The sequence below is a fragment of the Bufo bufo genome, chromosome 4 (assembly GCF_905171765.1).
Source record: "Bufo bufo chromosome 4, aBufBuf1.1, whole genome shotgun sequence".
Lineage (NCBI taxonomy): Eukaryota > Metazoa > Chordata > Amphibia > Anura > Bufonidae > Bufo > Bufo bufo.
Genome location: NC_053392.1, coordinates 220,433,748 through 220,457,099, shown reverse-complemented (window position 1 = coordinate 220,457,099; position 23,352 = coordinate 220,433,748). Strand labels below are relative to the sequence as shown.

Genomic DNA, 23,352 nt, shown 5'->3' with positions numbered 1-23,352 from the left:
CCTGTGTCCATGCTGATGACAAAATCCTGTCTGCCCCTGATTAGTATACAGGTTCTCAAATATTGAGCAATTACATAAAGCCTCTTTTGACTTTTCTTAGATGTCCTAAAGGGGTTGTCCGAGATCAGCAAAAAGTGAAGCGCAGGCAGGGAATGGTGCAAATAAAGCTTTGCCTACCTGTTGAATTGGCCAGAACTGCTCTTCAGGGCCTCTCCACTCGTCTTAAATTATAGGTCTGCAGTGCTCACGTCATGTCAACATGTGGCCACTGCAGCAATAACTGGCCTCAACAGTGGACCTTTGAAGCCAATGATTGCTGCAGTGGTCACATGCTGTCGACATGACATCAGCACTGCAGTCCTGTAAAAGAAACCTGTGATCTGTCAACAATCTATATATTTCAGAGTTACCAAAGTCCCTGCGTTGGTGCAGCTTTAGTACAGAAGAAATCTGGAAATGTGGAGATATGGCCATAGCATTCAAAAACAAGACGCTGTCTCCACCAATTCAGTGTGTCTCTGCTTTGAGCCGTGAAGATTGCATGAAACTGATTCAGGTTAGCATGTCATATATATTAAACAGGTTTTCTGAGTGTTCGAAACTGATGACCTAGTATATGATCGGTGGAGGTCCAACTCCTGGGAAGTCTGCTGATCAGCTGTTTGAGGAGGCCGCTGCGCTCCGGTGAGCACAGCAGTTTTTTGCAACTTACCAAGCACAGCGCCGTCCACTGCATATCGGCTGTGCTTGGTATCACAGCTCAGTTCCGTTCAAGTGAATGGGACAGTGCTGCATCTAGGCCACGTGACTGATGAACATGACGTCATTGGCCTATGATAAGCTGCAAGGAGGCTCTTCAAGCAGCTAATCTTGGGGGTACCAGGACTAAGACCACCACAATAAGATACGGATTACCTATCCTGAGGACGACAACGCCTTTAAATTTGATGTCCCTGAAAACAAATACAAATTCTAACTGTATTTTATTATAGAACATACAGTTGCAAGAAAAAGTATGTGAACCCTTTGGAATGATAGGGATTTCTGCACAAAGTGGTCATAAAATGTGATCTGATCTTCATCTAAGTCACAACATCAGACAATCACAGTCTGCTTAAACTAATAACACACAAATAATTAAATGTTACCATGTTTTTATTAAACACACCATGTAAACATTCACAGTGCAGGTGGAAAAAGTATGTGAACCCTTGGATTTAATAACTGGTTGAACCTCCTTTGGCAGCAATAACTTCAACCAAACGTTTCCTATAGTTGCAGATCAGACGTGCACAACGGTCAGGAGTAATTCTTGACCATTCCTCTTTACAGAACTGTTTCAGTTCAGCAATATTCTTGGGATGTCTAGTGTGAATTGCTTTCTTGAGGTCATGTCACAGCATCTCAATCGGGTTGAGGTCAGGACTCTGACTGGGCCACTCCAGAAGGCGTATTTTCTTATGTTTAAGTCATTCTGTTGTTGATTTACTTCTATTCTTTGGGTCGTTGTCCTGTTGCAACACCCATCTTCTGTTGAGCTTCAGCTGGTGGACAGATGGCCTTAAGTTCTCCTGCAAAATGTCTTGATAAATTTGAGAATTCATTTTTCCTTCGATGATAGCAATCCGTCCAGGCCCTGATGCAGCAAAGCAGCCCCAAATCATGATGCCCCCACGACCATACTTCACAGTTGGAATGAGGTTTTGATGTTGGTGTGCTGTGCCTCTTTTCCCCCACACATAGTGTTGTGTGTTTCTTCCAAACAACTCAACTTTGGTTTCATCTGTCCACAGCATATTTTGCCAGTACTGCTGTGGAACATCCAGGTGCTCTTGTGCAAACTGCAAATTTGCAGCAATGTTTTTTTTGGACAACAGTGGCTTCCTCTGTGGTATCCTCCCATGAAATCCATTCTTGTTTAGTGTTTTACGTATCGTAGATTCGCTAACAGGGATGTTAGCATATGCCAGAGACTTTTGTAAGTCTTTAGCTGACACTCTAGGATTCTTATTCACCTCATTGAGCAGTCTGCGCTGTGCTCTTGCAGTCATCTTTACAGGACGGCCACTCCTAGGTAGAGTAGCAGCAGTGTTGAACTTTCTCCATTTATAGACAATTTGTCTTACCGTGGACTGATGTACAGCAAGGCTTTTAGAGATACTGTTATAACCCTTTCCAGCTTTATGGAAGTCAAAAATTCTTAATCGTAGGTCTTCTGAGAGCTCTTTTGTCCGAGGCATCATTAACATCAGGCAATGCTTCTTGTGAAAAGCAAACCCATAACTGGTGTGTGTTTTTTATAGGGCAGGGTAGCTGTAACCAACACCTCCAATCTCATCTCATTGATTGGACTCCAGTTGGCTGACACCTCACTTCAATTAGCTCTTGGAGATGTCATTAGTCTAGGGATTCACATACTTTTTCCACCTGCCCTGTGAATGTTTACATGGTGTGCTCAATAAAAACATGGTAACATTAAATTATTTGTGTGTTATTAGTTTAAGCAGACTATGATTGTCTATTGTTGTGACTTAGATGAAGATCAGATCACATTTTATGACCAATTTGTGCAGAAATCTATATAATTCCAAAGGGTTCACATAATTTTTCTTGCAACTGTATACATTAGAAAGATGCAGGAAAAAAAAGCACATACTGAGGGGCAGGGGTGTTGCTAGGGTCTCAAAAGATCCGGGGCCCAAGCCACAATGCATATGGCCCCATATGGGAGGTGGTGTAAGAGAGGAGAACTACAACTCCCAGCATTCCTCTGGCTCCCACACTGACTCTATCCCCTCACTTACCTTTCCTGATGTCACAGAAGCCATTACAGTCAGGGTCTTCTCCACTAGTTCTCCTCTTCACAGTGTAGCTCCAAGCCCTCCCTAACTGATCAAACGAGAGTGACATCATCACAGGTTCTTCTCCACCACCAAGCTCTGCCTCTAGCACAGATCACCTGACTGTGATGTCATCACAGGTCCTTCAGCTCCTGTAGTGTGTCCTGGTCAGTAGTCATCTTGTATTTTCATTAGAAGGCAGTACATCTGGGGCCCAGGCCCAGAGACATACAATAATTGGTGTCTGACAACAGTTATAACTTATTCTATTGGATTTTTAGGAGCTGAATAAATGAGTGTTTGTCAGACACCTCAGGGAAAACAATAGGACTATGTAACAGTATCTGCCAAAGTTCTTATTCCTCTGTGCAGTTTCATTGTTACTTTACTACATTAATTTCCTCTCATCAATAACTTCATATTCCTCTCTGCTTTATCCATTCAGCAAAAAGAAGCTGATGCCGTAACACTGGATGGAGAGGACATTTATAGAGCTGGAAAAACATATCAGCTCGTGCCAGCTGCTGCAGAGAGTTATGGTAAGAGTTAATACAGACAACACACTGTACTGTACACAGGGCCGGCCTTAGGTGTCCAGGCGCCCTGTGCGAGCTAACCTTGTGGCGCCCCCCCCCCCCAAAAAAAAAAACACTGCTTGTTGCTGGCATCATGGCATAGGCTGGCTGACTATCCAACCAAGTAGTTACCAGCCCACACACCCCAAAGGCCGGTGTAATGTCATACTTCCCTACTTCGTGAGATTTCCCTACCCTCGTCACTTCCGGTCGCACCGGACATGATGTGAGGAGGTGTGCAGCGCCGCGCAGGCGCACAATGTCAGGTTAGGGAAGTTTCACAGCAGAGTGCGCATGCGCCAGGAGTCTCGCCGGCGGTTAGAGAAGGGAAAAATTACGTACGGGCCAGTGCTTTTTCCCTACCCTAACCGCCGGCGAGGCTCCCAGCGCATGCGCACTCTGCTGTGAAATTTCCCTAACCCATCGTTGTGCGCAGTGCGCCCCCCCAATATAATAAACATTGGTGACACAGTGCGCCCCCCCCAACACCCCAGTATAATAAACATTGGTGGCGCAGTGCGCCCCCCCAACACCCCAGTATAATAAACATTGGTGGCGCAGTGCGCCCCCCCAACACCCCAGTATAATAAACATTGGTGACACAGTGCGCCCCCCCAATACCCCAGTATAATAAACATTGGTGGCGCAGTGCGCCCCCCCCCAACACCCCAGTATAATAAACATTGGTGGCGCAGTGCGCCCCCCCAACACCCCAGTATAATAAACATTGGCGCAGTGCGCCCCCCCAACACCCCAGTATAATAAACATTGGTGGCGCAGTGCGCCCCCCCAACACCCCAGTATAATAAACATTGGCGCAGTGCGCCCCCCCTCAATATAATAAACATTGGTGGCGCAGTGCGCCCCCCCTCAATATAATAAACATTGGTGGCGCAGTGCGCCCCCCCTCAATATAATAAACATTGGTGGCGCAGTGGGCAGTGCCAATGAGGGTTAAAAAATAAAAAAATAATTAACTCACCTCCTCCAATTGATCGTCTTCTGTTCTTTCTTCATGACCTGTCAAAGGACCTGTGGTGACATCACTGTGCTCATCACATGATACATCACATGATCCATCACCATGGTAATGGGTCATGTGATGAGCTCAGTGACGTCACCACAGGTCCTGAAGAAAGACCGGCAGCTACGCGATCAACTGGAGGAGGTGAGTTAATTTTTTTAAATTATTTTTTAACCCTCATTGGCACTTCCCACTGAGCCACCAATGTTTCTTATACTGGGGGGGGGGGGGGGGGGGGGCGCACTGTGCCACCAACGTTTCTTATACTAGGGGGGGCGCACTGAGCCACCAATTATGTTTGTTTCTTATACTGGGGTGTTTGGGGGGGGGGGGGGCGCACTGTGCCACCAACGTTTCTTATATTAGGGGGGGCGCACTGAGCCACCAATTATATTTCTTATACTGGGGTGTTGGGGGGAGGGGGGGCACTGTGCCACCAACGTTTCTTATACAAATACAGGAGGCGGGTGCCGGAATCAAATAGCCGACACCCGACCTCTGTGACAGGGAGCTGCGATCAGCTGCAGTTAACCCCTCAGGTATCGCACCTGAAGGGTTAACTCAACTGCCGCTGATCGCAGCTCCCTGTCATAGAGGTCGGGTGCCGGCTATTTGATTCCGGCACCCGCCTCCTGTATTTGTATTCAGGTCAGTTTTCTTCATTGGTGGCGCAGTGGCCACAGCCCCTCCCCTCCTCCTCCTCCTGTCTCTCTTCTTATTGGCAGCGGCGGGGGCAGCAGGCAGGTCAGACACAGGGGAGGAGGAATCAGGTCAGACAGGGGAGGGGGAGATGGAGGGGGCGCCCCGAGGGAGAACACAAGTACAGCCTTGCCTGCCGCAGATTGCATTGCGAGCTGTCGGCCGCCCAGCGCCCCTGTTACTATGGCGCCCTGTGCGGCCGCACAGCCCGCACACCCCAAAGGCCGGCCCTGACTGTACAGTATATATATATTTCTTTATTTTTTAATCTCTGTCTCTCGTCTATGTAAGAATGGATTCACTTGTACTCACTGGATATTAAAAACGAATATTCCATTGAGTCTAGTAAATACATCAAACCCATCGGGTCTGGGCCTTCCTAGGAACGATAAATGGAAATCTGATTTGCTGAAGAGCTTTGTGCACAGGAGCTGTATGTAGGCACAAAGAGGAAAATGTATTATCCCCCCAAAACTGGCAGTAAAAAGTTGCAAACCTTGGGTCTGCAACTTTTTAAATGCCATTTGCTCAAACATTTTTGTGCAAATGGTGCTTCACCACCACCCTTACCACATTCCAAAAAGGGGGTGTAATTTGAGCGTGGTGTGAGTGGGGCCATCAGGCCCGGCATATTTGTCATAATTTACACCAGTTTCATGGCATAAATGATGACTAAAATCTTCACCAGCTAGAAGCTGGTGTAGACTTCTTTCCAGACATCTGTGCTTAATTTAAGATGAGGCATGTGCCTTGTTATACATTAAGCGCATCTTTTGGTGGAGCATCGTATATCAAGACCGACATTGTCTGTCTTGATCAGGGCCGGTGTTCTAACAAATTTCCTTACCCGTGAAATTTCCCTACACTCGTCACTTCCTGTTGTGACACGGCCGCACCGGATATGACGTTCCCAGCTTTGGAGGGAGGTGTGCCGCGCCGTGCAGGCGCACAACGACGGGGTAGGGAAATTTCACACCAGAGTTGGGGAGAAGGGGCCACCTAATGCGCCTTACCTCTCAGCTGGCTCCAGATGATCAGACACCGCGCGTGCGCAGTGAGTGGTCCCCCATCCCTGTTGAGCTGCCCAGACAGATGTCAGTTGTGGAAGAAAGATGGCAGCCGCACCTGAGAAGAGCACAGACAGCAGAGCAAGGAGCGCTGGTCCTTGGTCTCCCGCCCACTGTAGCAGGCACGGTCCTTATGCTGTAGTGAGGACACTGGGTGCTGCATCCATAGCACCGGTGTTCTGTCAGAAAACCTTAACTCGTCAGATTCCCTTACCCCACGTGACTTCCGGGGGTGTGCGCCTCCGCGCAAGTACCGTACAATGGCACGGCGCCTCCGCGCAAGTGCAGTACCACGGCATGGGTAAGGTAAAATTACAATGAGCGTTGACTCATGGACGCGTGCACGGACACTGCGCGTGCGCTCTCAGGCGTAAGGAGATCTGACGGTCTTGAGGGTAAGGAGATTTTACAATTTGCGCGTGCGCAGTGTGAGGGTAAGGAGATTTAACAAGACAAAAGACTGTCAGATCTCCTTACGCCTGAGAGCGCCCGCGCAGTGTCTGTGCACCCGTCCATGAGTCAACGCTCACTGTAATTTTACCTTACCCATGCCGTAGTACACCCCCGGAAGTCACGTGGGTTAATGGAATCTGACGCGTTAAGGTTTTCTGACAGAACACCGCTCCACTGCAGTCAGGCAGACCTTGGCCACGCCCCCTTCCTCTCTCTCTCACCAGAGGCCCTGCACTCTGATGGCCTCCTCTAGCCTGCTCCCGAGGTTCACTGGGTCTCTGGGAAGTTCAGAATGACACCCTCTAATGACCTAACACATGTGCAGCCGCCCCTCTCTCCTCTCTGTGCTGCAATAAATTACAAGGGCTGCTTGTTGGCAGAAGTGCCTTTATAGAGCCTGCAGAGAATATACAGGACCTGTCCTCTGCATCCCCCCCCCCCCCTTCCCCCCACTGTAGCTGTTTTTTTTACTATTTGCTGGCCAGAACACAGATGTCTAAATGTATTGTAATATTTATAATGTATCTAATGTTTGACTATCTCACAAATATCTTTCTTTCTGCATCCTCTATCTACCCATATACCGTATATACTCATATATATTTATCATCTGTATCTATCTATCTATCTATCTATCTATCTATCTATCTAATATTATCTATCTGTCTATATCTATCTCTGTACAAAAGAAAATTCCACGGCACTCCCAAAAGTTGTTCATTGCAACTTTTCAGTCCACTTACCAGGACTTTTCTCAAGTAGTATAAAAGTACTGGTGAGAGGACTGAAATCTTGCATTGGTGATTAAAGAACACTACTTTTGAACAACTTTTGGGAGCAACGTGGGATTTTCTTTTCTATTTAGGGCGGGTTCACATCAGCGTTATGAATTCCGTTATTGCTTTCCATTATAACATGGTTATAACCTAAAATAACGGAATTCATAAGACGGAATTCAAAACAGAAACCTTTAAGAGGCATTCCGTTTTGATCCATCATAATAGATGTCTATGGGCACCATAACAGATCCGTCTGGAAAATAAAGTCCTGTCGACCTCTTCCCTTGAGTCACGTGACCAGGAGCAGGTCATCACTGTGGCACATGACTGGCTGCAGGTAGCGTCAAAATGGATGATGGGTCCCGAGCAGAGCAGCAGGTGCCAGCCTCATTAAAGGGGTATTCCCATCTTAGACAATGGGGGCATATCACTAGGATATGCCCCCATTGTCTGATAGGTGCGGGCCCCACCGCTGGGACCCGCACCTATATCGAGAACAGAGTGGGGAGCGCTGTGGCTGGAGGAGCCCAGATTTCCCGGGGTCCGTCCACCACCAAGCTCTAATCCCCGCCTCTCCCATAGAAGTGAATGGGAGCGTGCCGCGCATGTGAGGCCCATGCTCCCATTTATTTCTATGGGGCAGACAGCAATAGCCGAGCCAGCACTCGGCTATTTTCGGCGGCCCCATAGAAATGAATGGAGGGCGGCTGCGCATGCGCAGTGTGCCCTCCTTCACTTTCGGGGCTCCGTTCTCGATATAGGTGCAGGTCCCAGCGGTAGGACCCGCACCTATAAGACAATGGGGGAATATCCTAGCGATATGCCCCCATTGTCCGAGATGAGAAAACCCCTTTAAGTATGCTTCCTTTGTCAGGTCTGCCCAAACGTCCCCTGAGCAAGCCCCTTTAAGTTCTGTGTACAGGCTATTGTTTAATTTATTTTCAATTCCATTCGTTCAAAACAATGAAAACTATGGGGGTGATTTATTAACCTGAAATACGCTTGTTATCAATATAAAAAAAATCTTCTGATTAAGATAATGTTCCTGGCAAGACTCCTAATAGCACGCTCTTGGTTTGCGCGAGAGGCTCCAAGTATTAATACATGGTTAAAATTGGTAGATACCAATAAGAGATACGAACATATCCTGTATAAGCAAAGAGATGTTGAATTAAAATGGAGTAAAATTTGGAGAGATTGGAATAGATAGATTTTCCTTCGCTCTCCATCCTTCTACATCTTTCCTCGGTCGGGTTACGGAGGACTGGTGCCGAAGGAGGACACATCTGGGGGTGGGATGGGGAGGGGTTAGGGTTGGGTTATATGGGGTTGGAAAATGAAGAGCACATATATATATATATATATATATATATGTTTAAAAAAAGTAATTTTGTCTGTTATTATGGGAAAAATAAATAAATAAATACGCTTATGTTAGGCGTATTTCAGGTGCAGATTTTTTTACCATTGTGCCGCAATCTGCGACTTTTCGCTGTTAGGAAGTTGGCTTACATTTAAAGGTGGCGCTGGACGTGCCGATTCGAAGTTATGTGGAGGCCGGCGCCTTTACATAACTTCGTCAATCCACTGCCAGAGCAGGGGCTTTAATAAGACCGGCGTCTAAAACACTGGTCTTAATAAATGACCCCCTATGTTTTACATTACTATATTTATTTTCATTTACGGAAGTGAATAAATGTGTCAGTTGATACAAAACTTAAGAATATGGGGCCCCACTTTTGTCTAAAACAGGCCCTGGTCTTGATAAATCTCCACTAAAGTCCCTACTGCTCCATAGTACTCAGATATAAGCACTCCATGTGCCACCATGTAGTGATCAGAATGATGTTGCATTACACAGATATAGTCTCCTAGATTCAGTGCTTTCAAAGAAGACCACAGTCATATTTGATCTGAGAAGCATCAGATAAGGAGACTCTTATGGCTTCAAATTATATTTGAAACTTACAACATGCAGGGATTTGTTCTTTAAACAAATGTATTTACCGGTATCTACATAGCAGAAAACCCATATTTCTGGTTCTTAAAATAAAGCAGAAAAAAACTAAACAAAACCCCAAAAGACTGATAATGATGTATGCGTCTTGCGATGTTTGCCATCACTGTTGATTGTGTTAAAAGGCAGAGAGTCTAAAGAATGTAAGGGTGACACTATGCTTAGGTTTTACCATTTTATCAGAATGGAATTGCATGAATAATACAATGTAAGGCCTCCTGCACACGACCGTATGGCTTTTTCAGTGTTTTGCGGTCCGTTTTTCACAGATCCGTTGTTCCGTTTTTTGTTTCCGTTGTGTTTCCGTTTCTGTTCCGTTTTTCCGTATGGCATATACATTATACAGTAATTACATAGATAAAATTGGGCTGGGCATAACATTTTCAATCGATGGTTCCGCAAAAAACGGAATGGAAACGGAAGACATACGGATGCATTTCCGTATGTGTTCCGTTTTTTTGCGGACCCATTGACTTGAATGGAGCCACGGAACGGGATTTGCGGGCAATAATAGGACATGTTCTATCTTTAAACGGAACGGAAAAACGGAAATACGGAAACGGAATGCATACGGAGTACATTCCGTTTTTTTTGCGGAACCATTGAAATGAATGGTTCCGTATACGGAACCAGGGCTGTGGAGTCGGTAGATAAGTGGTCCGACTCCTCAGTTTTTGGTAACTCCGACTCCTCTGTATTTATTATGCAAATGTATTTTATAGTATAAAATACATTTGCATATTAAATACAGAGGAGTCGGAGTTACCAAAAACTGAGGAGTCGGACCATTTATCTACCGACTCCACAGCCCTGTACGGAACGCAAAAAAAAACGGCCAGTAAACGGGGAGAAAAACGGTCGTGTTCAGGAGGCCTAATACTGTAATGTACAAATACACAAATTCACTGAGTGGAATTGTGCCGTAACCACAAACAACCTTTCATGAGGAGTAGGGTACATCAGCCAAAGTCAGCGTGTATCCTCTTGCCTGCATAGGTAGGATCCTGACCCAGGTGGTGCAATGCAATGACATTATGCTGCCTGAGCCAGGACACAGATATTCTGAGCATGGTCCTGATGTTTTGAAGGATTGAGGCCTAAAGTGGCTTGCTGCCAACCTACAGTTGTAAGTTGTGTTTGCTCGAGTTTCCCCCTAGTGGGATCCTTCATGCAGGTAGGCTCGAGGCCACGGCCCCCATGCAATCCCACTAGATATGCTTCTAGTTTGTATATTTGTGTACTTTTTGGCTTTTAGAATGAATTTAAGAAAATTTATGTTTTATATTTAAGTATAGAAAATAAGTTGTACCTATACAAATAGAAAGGACTGACCTATGTGCTGTCAACCACAGAGCCATGTTTGGTTGCTTATGCTTATGACTTAAAGGGATTTTTCAAGACTGGGAACCTCTTTACATATGGCTAGGCAGGGTTAAAAAAAAGACTTACTTGTCACCAACACTTCAATTCCAGCACCAAGCTCTCTTCTTCTTTGGTTCCAGCCACTGATGTGCTGTCTACATGTATGTCACTACTACCAGCCTCAGTGGTGACATGTGTAGGCATGGCATGTGACCACTGCCATAGCTGAGGCTATTGACTTGCAGGCAATGGTGACTTGCAAGTAGATGGCATGTCACACTTCTGGTCCAGCAGAAATATAAAAAAATGGAGAAGAGTGCTTGGTGCTGGAACTGGAGCACTGCTGACAGGAGTGTCTTTTTCTTTGCCTGCCTTTTTTTTTAGTTTCCTGCCTGGCCATATAAAATGGGGTCCCTAGTCTCTGAGAACCTCTTTAAGGAAGTAACATTGAGCAGCCTTCATTATTATACCCATAATGGTGCTTTATTCAAGAGAGACCGTTAAGTGTGAAGACTGATTTATAAGGTTTTTCAATGTTGTCAACAAATAATCAATATTGATTCTTGTATCATTGATCATTTCTTGACAACATTGAAAAACCTTATGAATTGATACAATGGATTGACATAATGAATTAACAATATTGAACCTATGAATTGATACATTGCATCATTATTGATTCTATGAATTGATACACTGAATCGATACCGAGGGTTTAACAATATCACTGACTAATAATTATGTATGATTTTTTACCTTAATGGAGTGCTAGTTTACAATGGGGTCATGTCTATACCTGGATTATAACTGATTAACTAACATTTTATAGCATTTCTTTTTAATTAATCTACATTATATGTTTAGTGTTGTTTATTAAATAAATAGTGCTGCATGCAAAACCAGTAAGAGGAGTGCCTACCACCTTTTTTCTCATTTTTATTATCTTTCACATACTGGGACTGGGTGACCCAGTAGGTAGTGAGGCCCCTATATCCATCATGTCATAGTGTGAGCCCCTCAATACAATTTCATATTGATTTAAAGCTCATATATTTTACAGTACCATGTTTCTTCTCAGTACATATACAGTACATAACTTGAGGTGGTGCCACAGACAACTTCATAGGGATTGATTCGACACGCTCATTTCTTAAATGTGAAGGTTTTAAAATAAGCATGTGTAGCTTGGAGAAGGAGTCTACTCTATAGTAGATACACCTTCTGCACACAATATACACTCACCTAAAGAATTATTAGGAACACCTGTTCTATTTCTCATTAATGCAATTATCTAGTCAACCAATCACATGGCAGTTGCTTCAATGCATTTAGGGGGGTGGTCCTGGTCAAGACAATCTCCTGAACTCCAAACTGAATGTCAGAATGGGAAAGAAAGGTGATTTAAGCCATTTTGAGCGTGGCATGGTTGTTGGTGCCAGACGGGCCGGTCTGAGTATTTCACAATCTGCTCAGTTACTGGGATTTTCACGCACAACCATTTCTAGGGTTACAAAGAATGGTGTGAAAAGGGAAAAACATCCAGTATGCGGCAGTCCTGTGGGCAAAAATGCCTTGTGGATGCTAGAGGTCAGAGGAGAATGGGCCGACTGATTCAAGCTGATAGAAGAGCAACGTTGACTGAAATAACCACTCGTTACAACCGACGTATGCAGCAAAGCATTTGTGAAGCAACAACACGCACAACCTTGAGGCGGATGGGCTACAACAGCAGAAGACCCCACCGAGTACCACTCATCTCCACTACAAATAGGAAAAAGAGGCTACAATTTGCACAAGCTCACCAAAATTGGACTATTGAAGACTGGAAAAATGTTGCCTGGTCTGATGAGTCTCGATTTCTGTTGAGACATTCAAGCGGTAGAGTCCAAATTTGAAGTAAACAGAATGAGAACATGTATCCATCATGCCTTGTTACCACTGTGCAGGCTGGTGGTGGTGGTGTAATGGTGTGGGGGATGTTTTCTGGGCACACTTTAGGCCCCTTAGTGCCAATTGGGCATCGTTTAAATGCCACGGGCTACCTGAGCATTGTTTCTGACCATGTCCATCCCTTCATGACCACCATGTACCCATCCTCTGATGGCTACTTCCAGCAGGATAATGCACCATGTCACAAAGCTTGAATCATTTCAAATTGGTTTCTTGAACATGACAATGAGTTCACTGTACTAAAATGGCCCCCACAGTCACCAGATCTCAACCCAATAGAGCATCTTTGGGATGTGCTGGAACGGGAGCTTCGTGCCCTGGATGTGCATCCCTCAAATCTCCATCAACTGCAAGATTCTATCCTATCAATATGGGCCAACATTTCTAAAGAATGCTATCAGCACCTTGTTGAATCAATGCCACATAGAATTAAGGCAGTTCTGAAGGCAAAAGGGCGCCCAACACCGTATTAGTATGGTGTTCCTAATAATTCTTTAGGTGAGTGTATGTAGCTATTTGAAAAACGGTAGTCATCCAATCAACAGATAACAAATAGTCAGTAGACATCCTAAATAACACCTTGATGGAACACCCTAATAAAGGGGCTGCAATAAAGTATTGGGTGTAACTCCCACTTTAAAAAAAATATATAATATAGAGTATTGAATTATAAATAGAACTCATTAAAAGTCATGTATCAGAGTCTTTTTGATAAAGAAGCAAACAGATAAATGGGCCAAGGTTTAAAGTTCGGAAAATAAATTTATTGACAAGCAGAACATTCTGGCCAGAACTGTATTATTCTGCTGGTGTAACAGTCCCTCTTCAGATTCGTCATTACTACCATTAAGGTACGTTCACAAGTTTTTTTTTCTGCTTGGATTTTGGCACAGATTCCATGTCTGAAATCCTAATGGAAAACACTCCCAATCTGCATCCTATTGGTTTTGATGAAAAAAAACACATGATATTTCATATGGCATGGATTTGTCTGTGTGCAGATTTGAAAGCCACATCATAGAAAAAAAGTGGATGTGTTTATTTGCAATAACTGCAATGGTCAGTCACACATGCTTAGCCCCATAAACATGAGGCTTAAGTCATGTGCAGATCTGCAGCTACCCAGAGAGAGTGTGAGGAGAGGATGAAGTGGTTGTGATGCGCATAGTTTGATTTCTCCTTCATTCCCAGGGTGGTCACAGTGAATAGGGGTTGTTGGGAACAGTAATTTTTCCCACTGGGCACACCCGTGTAGAGTCTCCTGCTTGATGGAATGTGGGGCGTCCTTGGTGTTGTTGTGCGGGTAAAAGATAGGAGACAGGCAGCTAAATGTTGCTGAACAAATAAAACAGTCTTTACTGAAGTGCAAAGCTACAAACACTTGCACAAAAGATGGAGGCACAAGTCTTAGTAAACAAGCTCTGGTTGAATCGTGGTTTTCCTCCAGGGTCCCTCTATAACAGTGTTCCTCAACTACAGTCCTCAGGTCCCACCTAACGGTCAGGTTTTCAGGATTTCCTTAGTATTGAGCAGGTGATATAATTCGTTTCAATGCATCAGGACTTACCATGGGTTGCTAGGTTAAATCATTCAGGGCCTGGGCCCCTCATATTTTGTCCCAGGCCCCGAATGTAACGCCTGCCAGACAGATCCAACTGTATTGCCATCCTCAGGACGGCAATACAATTGAATCTAATGCCCTGCAAGATCTGAAGGACCTGTGATGACATCACAGTCCATGTGATCAGTTCTGAATGCAGTAGCTGAAAAGGACCTGCCATGATGTCACCATCATGTGACCAGTGCAGGAGAGGATTGCTCAGCAGTGAAGAGAAGTCCTGGGAAGAAGCTGTGGTGAGGTCTACTACATGAGGAGAGGTAAGTGAAGGGGTAGATTACTCAGTGTGAGAAGCAGTGCAATGTTTGGACTTGTAGTTATTTAACTGGGACTGTATGTTAGGGCTGAAGGGAGGGAAGTTATTTACATAGGACAGTGGGGTGGAGTGATGTTATTTACATGGGACTGAAAGTTGAGGGGGCGATGTTATTTAAATGGAAATGCATGTTGGAGGTGGCTGGAGCAGGGTGATGTTATTTACATGGGAGTATATGTTGAAGGCGGCTGTGGGAGGGAGTGATATTACATGGGACTGAATGTTGAGGCGTAATGTTATTTACATGGGACTACATGTTGGAGGTGGCTGGGTAGGGGTGATTTTATTTACATGGGACTGTATGTAGAAGGTGTCTGGGGGAGGGAGTGATGTTATTTACATGGGACTGAATATTGAGGGGGTGATGTTCTTTACATGGGACGGTATGTTAAAGATGGCTGGGGAGTAGGTGATGTTATTTATGTGGGACTGTATATTGGAGGGGGCAGAAGAGATGGTGTGATGTTATTTAGATGGGACTGTATTTTTGAGGGGCTGAGGAATTATAATTTTTGAGGACAGTAAACAGAGGAATATAACTACAGGGGGCACTGCAGGGGGCATTATAAATACTGGGGGGCGCTCAGGGTGAGCATTATAACAGTAGGGGGGCAATATAAATACTGGCAGGACTTCAGGGTGAGCATTATAACAGTAGGAGGCAATATAAATACTGGGGGCACTGTGAAGGCATTATAACAGTAGGGGGTGATATAAATACTGGGGGCACTTCAGGGTGAGCATCATAACAGTAGGGGGCATTAAAAAAACTGGGGGCAATGTGGGGGCATTTTAAATCCAGGAGACATTAGGCGTTCTTATTACTGGGGGCTCTATAGGAGGGACTTATAGATCTGCATTATTTCTACTAAGAGCACTATGGGGGGCCTTATTACTAGTAAGGGGTCTGTAGAGAGCTTTATTACCACTGGGGGAACAATAGGGGGCCTTATTTCTAATGGGGGCTCTGTAAGGGCATTATTAATACTGGAGGGCTCTTCTACTAATCGGGGCACTCTTGGGAAACACTATCACTGTTGGGGCACTTTAGGGGTCAGTATTACTAATGAGGGCATTCTAGAAGGGAATTACTATTGGTGGGACTATGAGGAGTACTGTTACTACGGAGGAGCGCTTATTTTACTTCAGCATAGTATTTGGGGGTACAGAAAAGTGAGGAGGCCAAGATGTCTGTGTGTCACACTCTGCAGAGACGTGGCGCAGCTGACAGAAGTTATCTAGACCTAATGGAGAAGATGATGACTAGATGGCCTTGCGGTTCGCCCAGAGGTAGCTTTGCGGCAAACTTTGCTCATTCGCGGTTCGCGGAACAGGCAAACATATGGCGATGTCCGCCGGCGCCATATTCTTTGCATTGTGCAGAACTTTGACCCATTACACATCCATAAGGTGGGACAGGACAGCCAATTGAGACGTTTCAGCACATGGACACACCCCCTACCCTATAAATAAACCCGATCTGGAAGACATTTTACATTCAGTTTTTTTGCCAGTGCAGGGAGAGGTTGCTGTCTGGAGCAGGGAAAGACTGTTAGGGACACCAAATGCTAGCTAATAGGGCCACAAAAGTCCTTTTAAGGACTGGTATAGGTGTGCTATCGAGGGATGTGATATACTTATAATATTCTTTCTAACATAGAAAGTATATTACAGTGCATTTTTATTGTGCAGCAGTGGTGTGCGATTCTGCTGCGATACCGCAGCTATACAGAGGGACAAATGCTATTGGAATAACTAATTGCAACTGGTGTGATATACCTGTTGCCCCCCCAAATTTTTTTTATTGAGGGGTGTGATATACCTAAAAGATACCTTCTAACATAGAAAGTATATTATAGTGCATTTGTATTGTGCAGCGGTTCTGCAGAGATACTGCAGCCAGATAGAGGGACAAACGCTATTCGAATAACTAATTGCAACTAGTGTGATATATTTGTTGCCCAAAAAAAAAAAGTGATATAGGGGTGTGATATACCTATAATATACCTTCTAACATAGGAAGTATATTATAGTGCATTTGTATTGTGCAGCAGTTGTGCGCGGTTCTGCTGAGATACCGTAGATAGATAGACGGACAAACGCTATTCAAATAACTAATTGCAACTAGTGTGATATATCTGTTGCCCAAAAAAATATATAATGATATAGGGGTGTGATATACCTATAATATACGTTCTAACATAGAAAGTATATTATAGTGCATTTGTATTGTGCAGCAGTTGTGTGCGGTTCTGCTGAGATACCGCAGCTATATACACGGACAAACGCTATTCGAATAACTAATTGCAACTGCTGTGATATACCTGTTGCCCACAGAAAAACTGATTAAGGGGTGCGATATACCTACTTCCACAAAATACTTATTGAGGGGTGTGATACACCGGCTTCCACAAAATATTGATTGAGGGGTGTGATACACCGGCTTCCACCAAATATTGATTGAGGCCTGCGATACATCGTCTTCCACCAAATATTGATTAAGGGGTTTGATATACTGGCTTAAAAGCAACTACTCATTATTGGGTTCTATATACCTGTTTCCACAAAATACTGATACAGGGTATTGATATACCATCTTCCACCAAATATTGATTGAGGCCTGCGATACACCGGCTTCCACAAAATATTGATTAAGGGGTTTGATATACCAGCTTACAGCAAATACTCATTATTGGGTTCTATATACTTGTCTCCACAAAATACTGATACAGGGTATTGATATATCGGCTTCCACCAAATATTGATTGAGGCATGCGATACACCAGCTTCCACCAAATATTGATTAAGGGGTTTGATTTACCGGCTTTCAGCAAATACTCATTATTGGGTTCTATATACCTGTTTCCACAAAATACTGATACAGGGTATTGATATACCGGCTTCCACCAAATATTGATTGAGGCTTGCGATACACCAGCTTCCACCAAATATTTATTAAGGAGTTTGATTTACCGGCTTTCAGCAAATACTCATTATTGGGTTCTATATACCTGTTTCCACAGAATACTGATAGAGGGTATTGATATACCAGCTTCCACCAAATATTGATTGAGGCATTTGATACACCGACTTCCACCAACCATTGATTATGGGGTTTGTTTTACCGGCTTCCAGCAAATATTCATTATTGGGTTCTATATACCTGTTTCCACAAAATACTGATAGAGGGGATTGATATAGGGAGGAGAAGGAAGAGAAGCAGGCAGAACTCGCAGTGCACAGGAGGCAAAAAGTAGACTGCAAATGTATCTGGAGCGAGATATCCACCATGCACGGTCACATCTGGCGCTCCCAGGATGCCGGCACATTGCTCCGCAGTGTGGGCTTTTTTTAACGTGTCAGCTGCTGACAATAGTGTTGCCATCTGCAGCCTGTGCTGTCAACGCATAAGTCGCGGTAAGCCCAACACTCACCTAGGGACGATCGCCTTGAGAAGGCACGTGGTCTCCCATCACCGAGCCCAGTGGGAGCAACACCGTCAGAACCCACACTTCCGGTGCTCCATGTCCTGCCTCTTCTTCTTCTCCTTCTCATCTCTCCTCCCATTTGTCCTACACTCCACCTTCCACTGTGCCGTCATCGCGTTCATCTGGCAAAAGGCAGGCTTCCGTGGCCCAAATGTTCAAACGTAATAAGTTTATTACGCCGGATAACCCTCTTGCCCAACGGCTGACCGCTGGCTTGTCGGAACTGCTAGCCCGCCAACTACTGCCATATAAACTGGTGGACTCGGAGGCCTTTAGAAAATTTGTGGCCATTGGCACACCGCAATGGAAGGTCCCGGAAGGAAATATTTCTCCCAGAATGGCATCCCAGAGCTATATGGCCATGTTCAGTGGCAAGTGAATATATCTCTAGCACACAGTGTCAGTGCCAAGATACATCTGACCACAGACACGTGGTCTAGCAAACACGGGCAGGGAAGGTACCCGTGGCACCCGTGTGGATTTGGTGTTACCGCCACAGATTGCATGCAGGCCTGCCTCTTCTTCTCCTCCTCCTACTCCATCCTCCGTCTTCTCCTTGGCTGACTTCTCCTTTTCCACTGCTACCGCCTCTTCCGCTGCACCCCCCCAGCTCTCCAGAACCTATTCAACGTGCCAGGTGAGACGTTGCCATGCTGTGCTGCGGCTGTTGTGCCTGGAAGCCAAGAGCCACACCGGTCCTGCACTCCTTTCAGCTCTGCGGTCACAGGCCGATCAGTGGCTAACCCCGCTCAATTTTACAGTTGGTAAAGTGGTGTGCGACAATGGTGCCAATCTGCTGAGCAAGCTGAAACAGGGCAAAATGACACACGTGATGTGCATGGCACAGGTTCTGAACTTAGTCGTGCAGCGATTCATTGCCAAATACCCCGGAGTCCACGACGTCTTGCGGCAGGCCAGGAAAATCTATGGCCATTTTAGAAGATCTTACACGGCCATGGCTCGCCTTGCTGTTGTTCAGCGGCGACACCACTTGCCCGTCAGACGTCTGATTTGTGACTGCCCAACGCGCTTGAACTCCACCTTGTATATGCTTGATAGGCTGCTCCAGCAAAAACGTGCCGTTAACGACTACCTGTTCGACCTCTGTGGCAGGACAGGTTCTGGGGAGCTTGTTTTTTTTTTCACCGCGCCAGTGGCTGCTCATTCTTGATGCAGGCAGACTTCTGCGGCTATTTGAGGAGATCATCGTACCTTATGCCTTCTTTATGGAGCGTGCATTGCGTTGTGTCATTGATCAAGCCGTCGAGGAGCAGGAGCAGGAAGATGAGGAAGTCGCAATGCTGAATAAATTCCCAGGGGGGGCTACTCCATCTGAGACAAGTCAGCAGCAGACTAAAGAGGAGTCTGAGGAGGATGATGCCTCGGGGTAGGAGGAGCAAGAAGAGCAGGCTTTAAACTTTTTTGGGATCCCTGGTGTTGTCCATGGCTAGGGGGAGGAAACCAAAGACGACATTCTCCTGGGCGATGAGCAGGAGCCAGGCTGCTCCACCACTTCCAATTTAGTGCAAATGGGGGCCTTCATGCTCCAGTGTTTGAAGAGGGACCCCAAGTATAAAATGCATAAAGGGAAAAGAGTGGATGGCAACGTACTTAGACCCCTGGTACAAACACAAAATGGCGGACATGTTACTAGCATCACAGAGGACTGTCAGAATACAGCATTCCCAGGTCTTGCTATGAGAGATGCTGCATTCTGCTGTTGCGGGCGCTGGCAGAGGAATTTCCACCCACAGAGAAACAGTTGCGGGTACCAATCCTACAGCGTATTCAAGAAGTGCGCGGTTTGAAGATGTGTTGGTCATTTCAGGTATGAGATCATTCTTGCAGCCAACCCATCGACAGCCTACCTCCGGATCCAGCCTCAGGGAACGCCTAGACCAACAAGTGTCCGACTACATCGGGTTAACGGCCGATGTGGACACTCTGAGAAGCGAGGAACCCCTTGACTACTGGGTGTGTAGGCTTGACCTATGGCCAGAGCTGGCACAATTTTCTATGGAGCTCTTGGCTTGCCCCTCGTCCAGTGTCCTGTCCGAAAGGACGTTCAGCGCAGCAGGGGGGATTGTGACCGATAAGCAAACTCACCTAGCTCACGACAGTGTGGACTACCTCACATTTCTAAAAATAAATCAGGCATGGATCTTGGAGGAATTCAACAGCTGTGACGACCACGTTTAATTGAATTTCCTCATGCCAGCCCACAAATATTCACCACCACACAGAACTAAGAATGGTCCCTGTCTTGTGTAAATACAGCGGCATAAAAGGCCTGTTCTGTCCGGTGAATACCTAATGTTTGGGGCCACGGAGGAATTTAACACCTGTGACGACCACATGTTATCGAATTTCAACTATTATCATTTGGGGGTTTTTCAAGAGGGGGAATTTCGTTCGCCATGTTTTTAATCCAATCTTATATTTTTAGTTCTTTTAAACATGTGTATTTGACATGTATTTGTACTGGCCTGCAGTAAAATTGATATCCAATGACCGTCTAATATACCTCCAGCCACATAATTACTTGTTCTTTTCTGTACATTGAATGAATAATTTTTGGGGCCTGTACTCCACTGGCCTGAAGTAAAATTGTTATCCAATGACTGTCTAATATACCTCCATCCACATAATCACTTGATGTTTTCTGTCCAGTGAATGAATAATTTTTGGGGCCTGTAGTCCATTGGCCTGCAGTAAAATTGATATCCATTGACCATCTAATATACCTCCAGCAACATAATCACTTGATCTTTTCTGTACGGTGAATGCCTAATTGTTGGGGCCTCGGAGGAATTCAACACCTGTGACGACCACGTGTTATTGAATTTCACCTATTATCATTTGGGGTTTATTCAAGAGGGGGGATTTCGTTAGCCATGTTTTTAATCCAATTTTTGATTTTTAGTTCTTTTAAACATTTGTATTTGATATGTATTTGTACTGGCCTGCAGTAAAATTGATATCCAATGACCGTCTAATATACCTCCAGCCACATAATCACTTGTTCTTTTCTGTACGTTGAATGAATAATTTTTGGGGCCTGTACTCCACTGGCCTGAAGTAAAATTGTTATCCAATGACTGTCTAATATACCTCCAGCCACATAATCACTTGATGTTTTCTGTTAGGTGAATGAATACTTTTTGGGGCCTGTAGTCCACTGGCCTGCAGTAAAATTGATATCCATTGACCATCTAATATACCTCCAGCCACATAATCACTTGATCTTTTCTGTACGGTGAATGCCTAATTGTTGGGGCCTCGGAGGATTTTAACACCTGTGACTATCACGTGTTATCGAATTTCACCTATTATCATATGGGGTTCATTCAAGGGGGGGGGGGGGGGTTTCGTTAGCCATGTTTTTAATCCAATTTTATATTTTTAGTTTTTTTAAACACATGTATTTGACATGTATTTGTACTGGCCTGCAGTAAAATTGATATCCAATGAATGTCTAATATACCTCCAGTCACATAATCACTTGTTCTTTTCTGTACATTGAATGAATAATTTTTGGGGCCTGTACTCAACTGGCCTGAAGTAAAATTGTTTTCCAATGACTGTCTAATATACCTTCAGCCACATAATCACTTGATGTTTTCTGTCCGGTGAATAAATAATTTTTGGGGCCTGTAGTCCACTGGACTGCAGTAAAATAGATATCTATTGACTGTCTGATATACCTCCAGCCATATAATCACTTGATATTTTCTGTACGGTGAATGCATAATTTTTGGGGCCTGTAATCTAACTGGCCAACAGTAAAATTGTTATACGGTGACCGCCTAATGTACCTCCAGCCACATTATCAATTGTTCTTTTCTGTACGGTGAATGAATAATTTTTGGGGCCTGTAGTCCACTGGCCTGCAGTAAAATTGATATCCATTGACCGTCTAATATACCTCCAGCCACATAATCACTTGATGTTTTCTGTCCGGTGAATGCCTAATGTTTGGGGCCTGTACTCCACTGGCCTGCAATAAAATTGATATCCATTGACCGTCTAATATACCTCCAGCCACATAATCACTTAATGTTTTCTGTCCGGTGAATGCCTAATGTTTGGGGCCTGTAGTCCCGTGGTCTAAAATAAAAATTTTCTAGGCTCCAGCAGGGCACATTTTTGACATTTTCCCTTTAAGACGCATAAAAATGGCCCCTGATTAAAATACATATTTTTTGTGGGAATTTTGCCATTGATCCCTCTCTGGTATGTCACTGTCCATGTTGTGGGACGATTTGTACACTTCTAGTAAGTATTTGGTGGCTGCAAATATGACCTGAAGGTTTTTCAGGTTCGCCTGTCATTAAAGTGAAAGGGGCCTGCCGCGAACTTGCGGTTCGCGAACATTTGATCGCGTTCGCGCGATCGGGTTCGCGAATCGTCCCGGCCAATGTTCGTCCATCACTAATGATGACAGAGAAGATCTATATCAGAGGAGACGTCACCTGGGAGGCACTGGATGTGACAGGTATGTGCTGTTGTATAGCTGTATAGCAAATACAGTAAATTGTCTTCAGTGCTAGTCTTTTTGGCGGTTGGTCGACTTAGAGAATTGGGCCACATGCATTGGGGCTTGGGCCCCGGATCTTTTGAGACTCTAGCAACGCCCCTGCCACATGTATTCACTCTGTGGGATATTCTCAAATCATAACAGATGGGGCCTGAGGTCTGAAGTTGGGTAACACTGCTCTATAAGATGCATTCTCTTACATATAAATTCCAGCCAAGGGGAGCAATGTCTTCTACAATTCCTAATAGTGAGGTGCAAACTCCAAAAACAGCACTGTCAGAACTTGACAGTGTGCACACGTTAGCATGGAGTGAACATGATAGTTACATGCCGTAGGTTTTACTCTGATATAAAATCTATTAACAACAAATTGAACTTGTCCTTATGTATTTAAGGTGACTAATATTTTAGAAAGACACATTTACATGTATTAATTTAGGATACCAATAAAGAGCTTTTAGTAGTTTGAAAAATTTGAACTCAAGGTGGTGGCTCACTTCAGGCAGGGTTCTGGAGTAGGTGCTACTAGCCCAATGTAGAGGAACACCCACCCTCTATTAATGAGTAATAAATATATAACCAAGGTTAGGGCGAGCACACAGCACTTAGACCACAATATTGAATAAT

General features: G+C 44.7%; 1 protein-coding gene across 1 annotated transcript in view; it reads left to right on the top strand.

Annotated features, from left to right (window-relative positions):
• The window catches only part of LOC120997939 (melanotransferrin-like), a 182,920-nt gene that overhangs the window by 116,648 nt on the left and 42,920 nt on the right, over positions 1 to 23,352 (top strand). The window contains exons 9-10 of the mRNA XM_040428311.1: positions 405 to 556; positions 3,286 to 3,379. Of these exons, the coding sequence (XP_040284245.1) occupies positions 405 to 556; positions 3,286 to 3,379 (246 nt within the window). The remainder of the gene's footprint in view (positions 1 to 404; positions 557 to 3,285; positions 3,380 to 23,352) is intronic.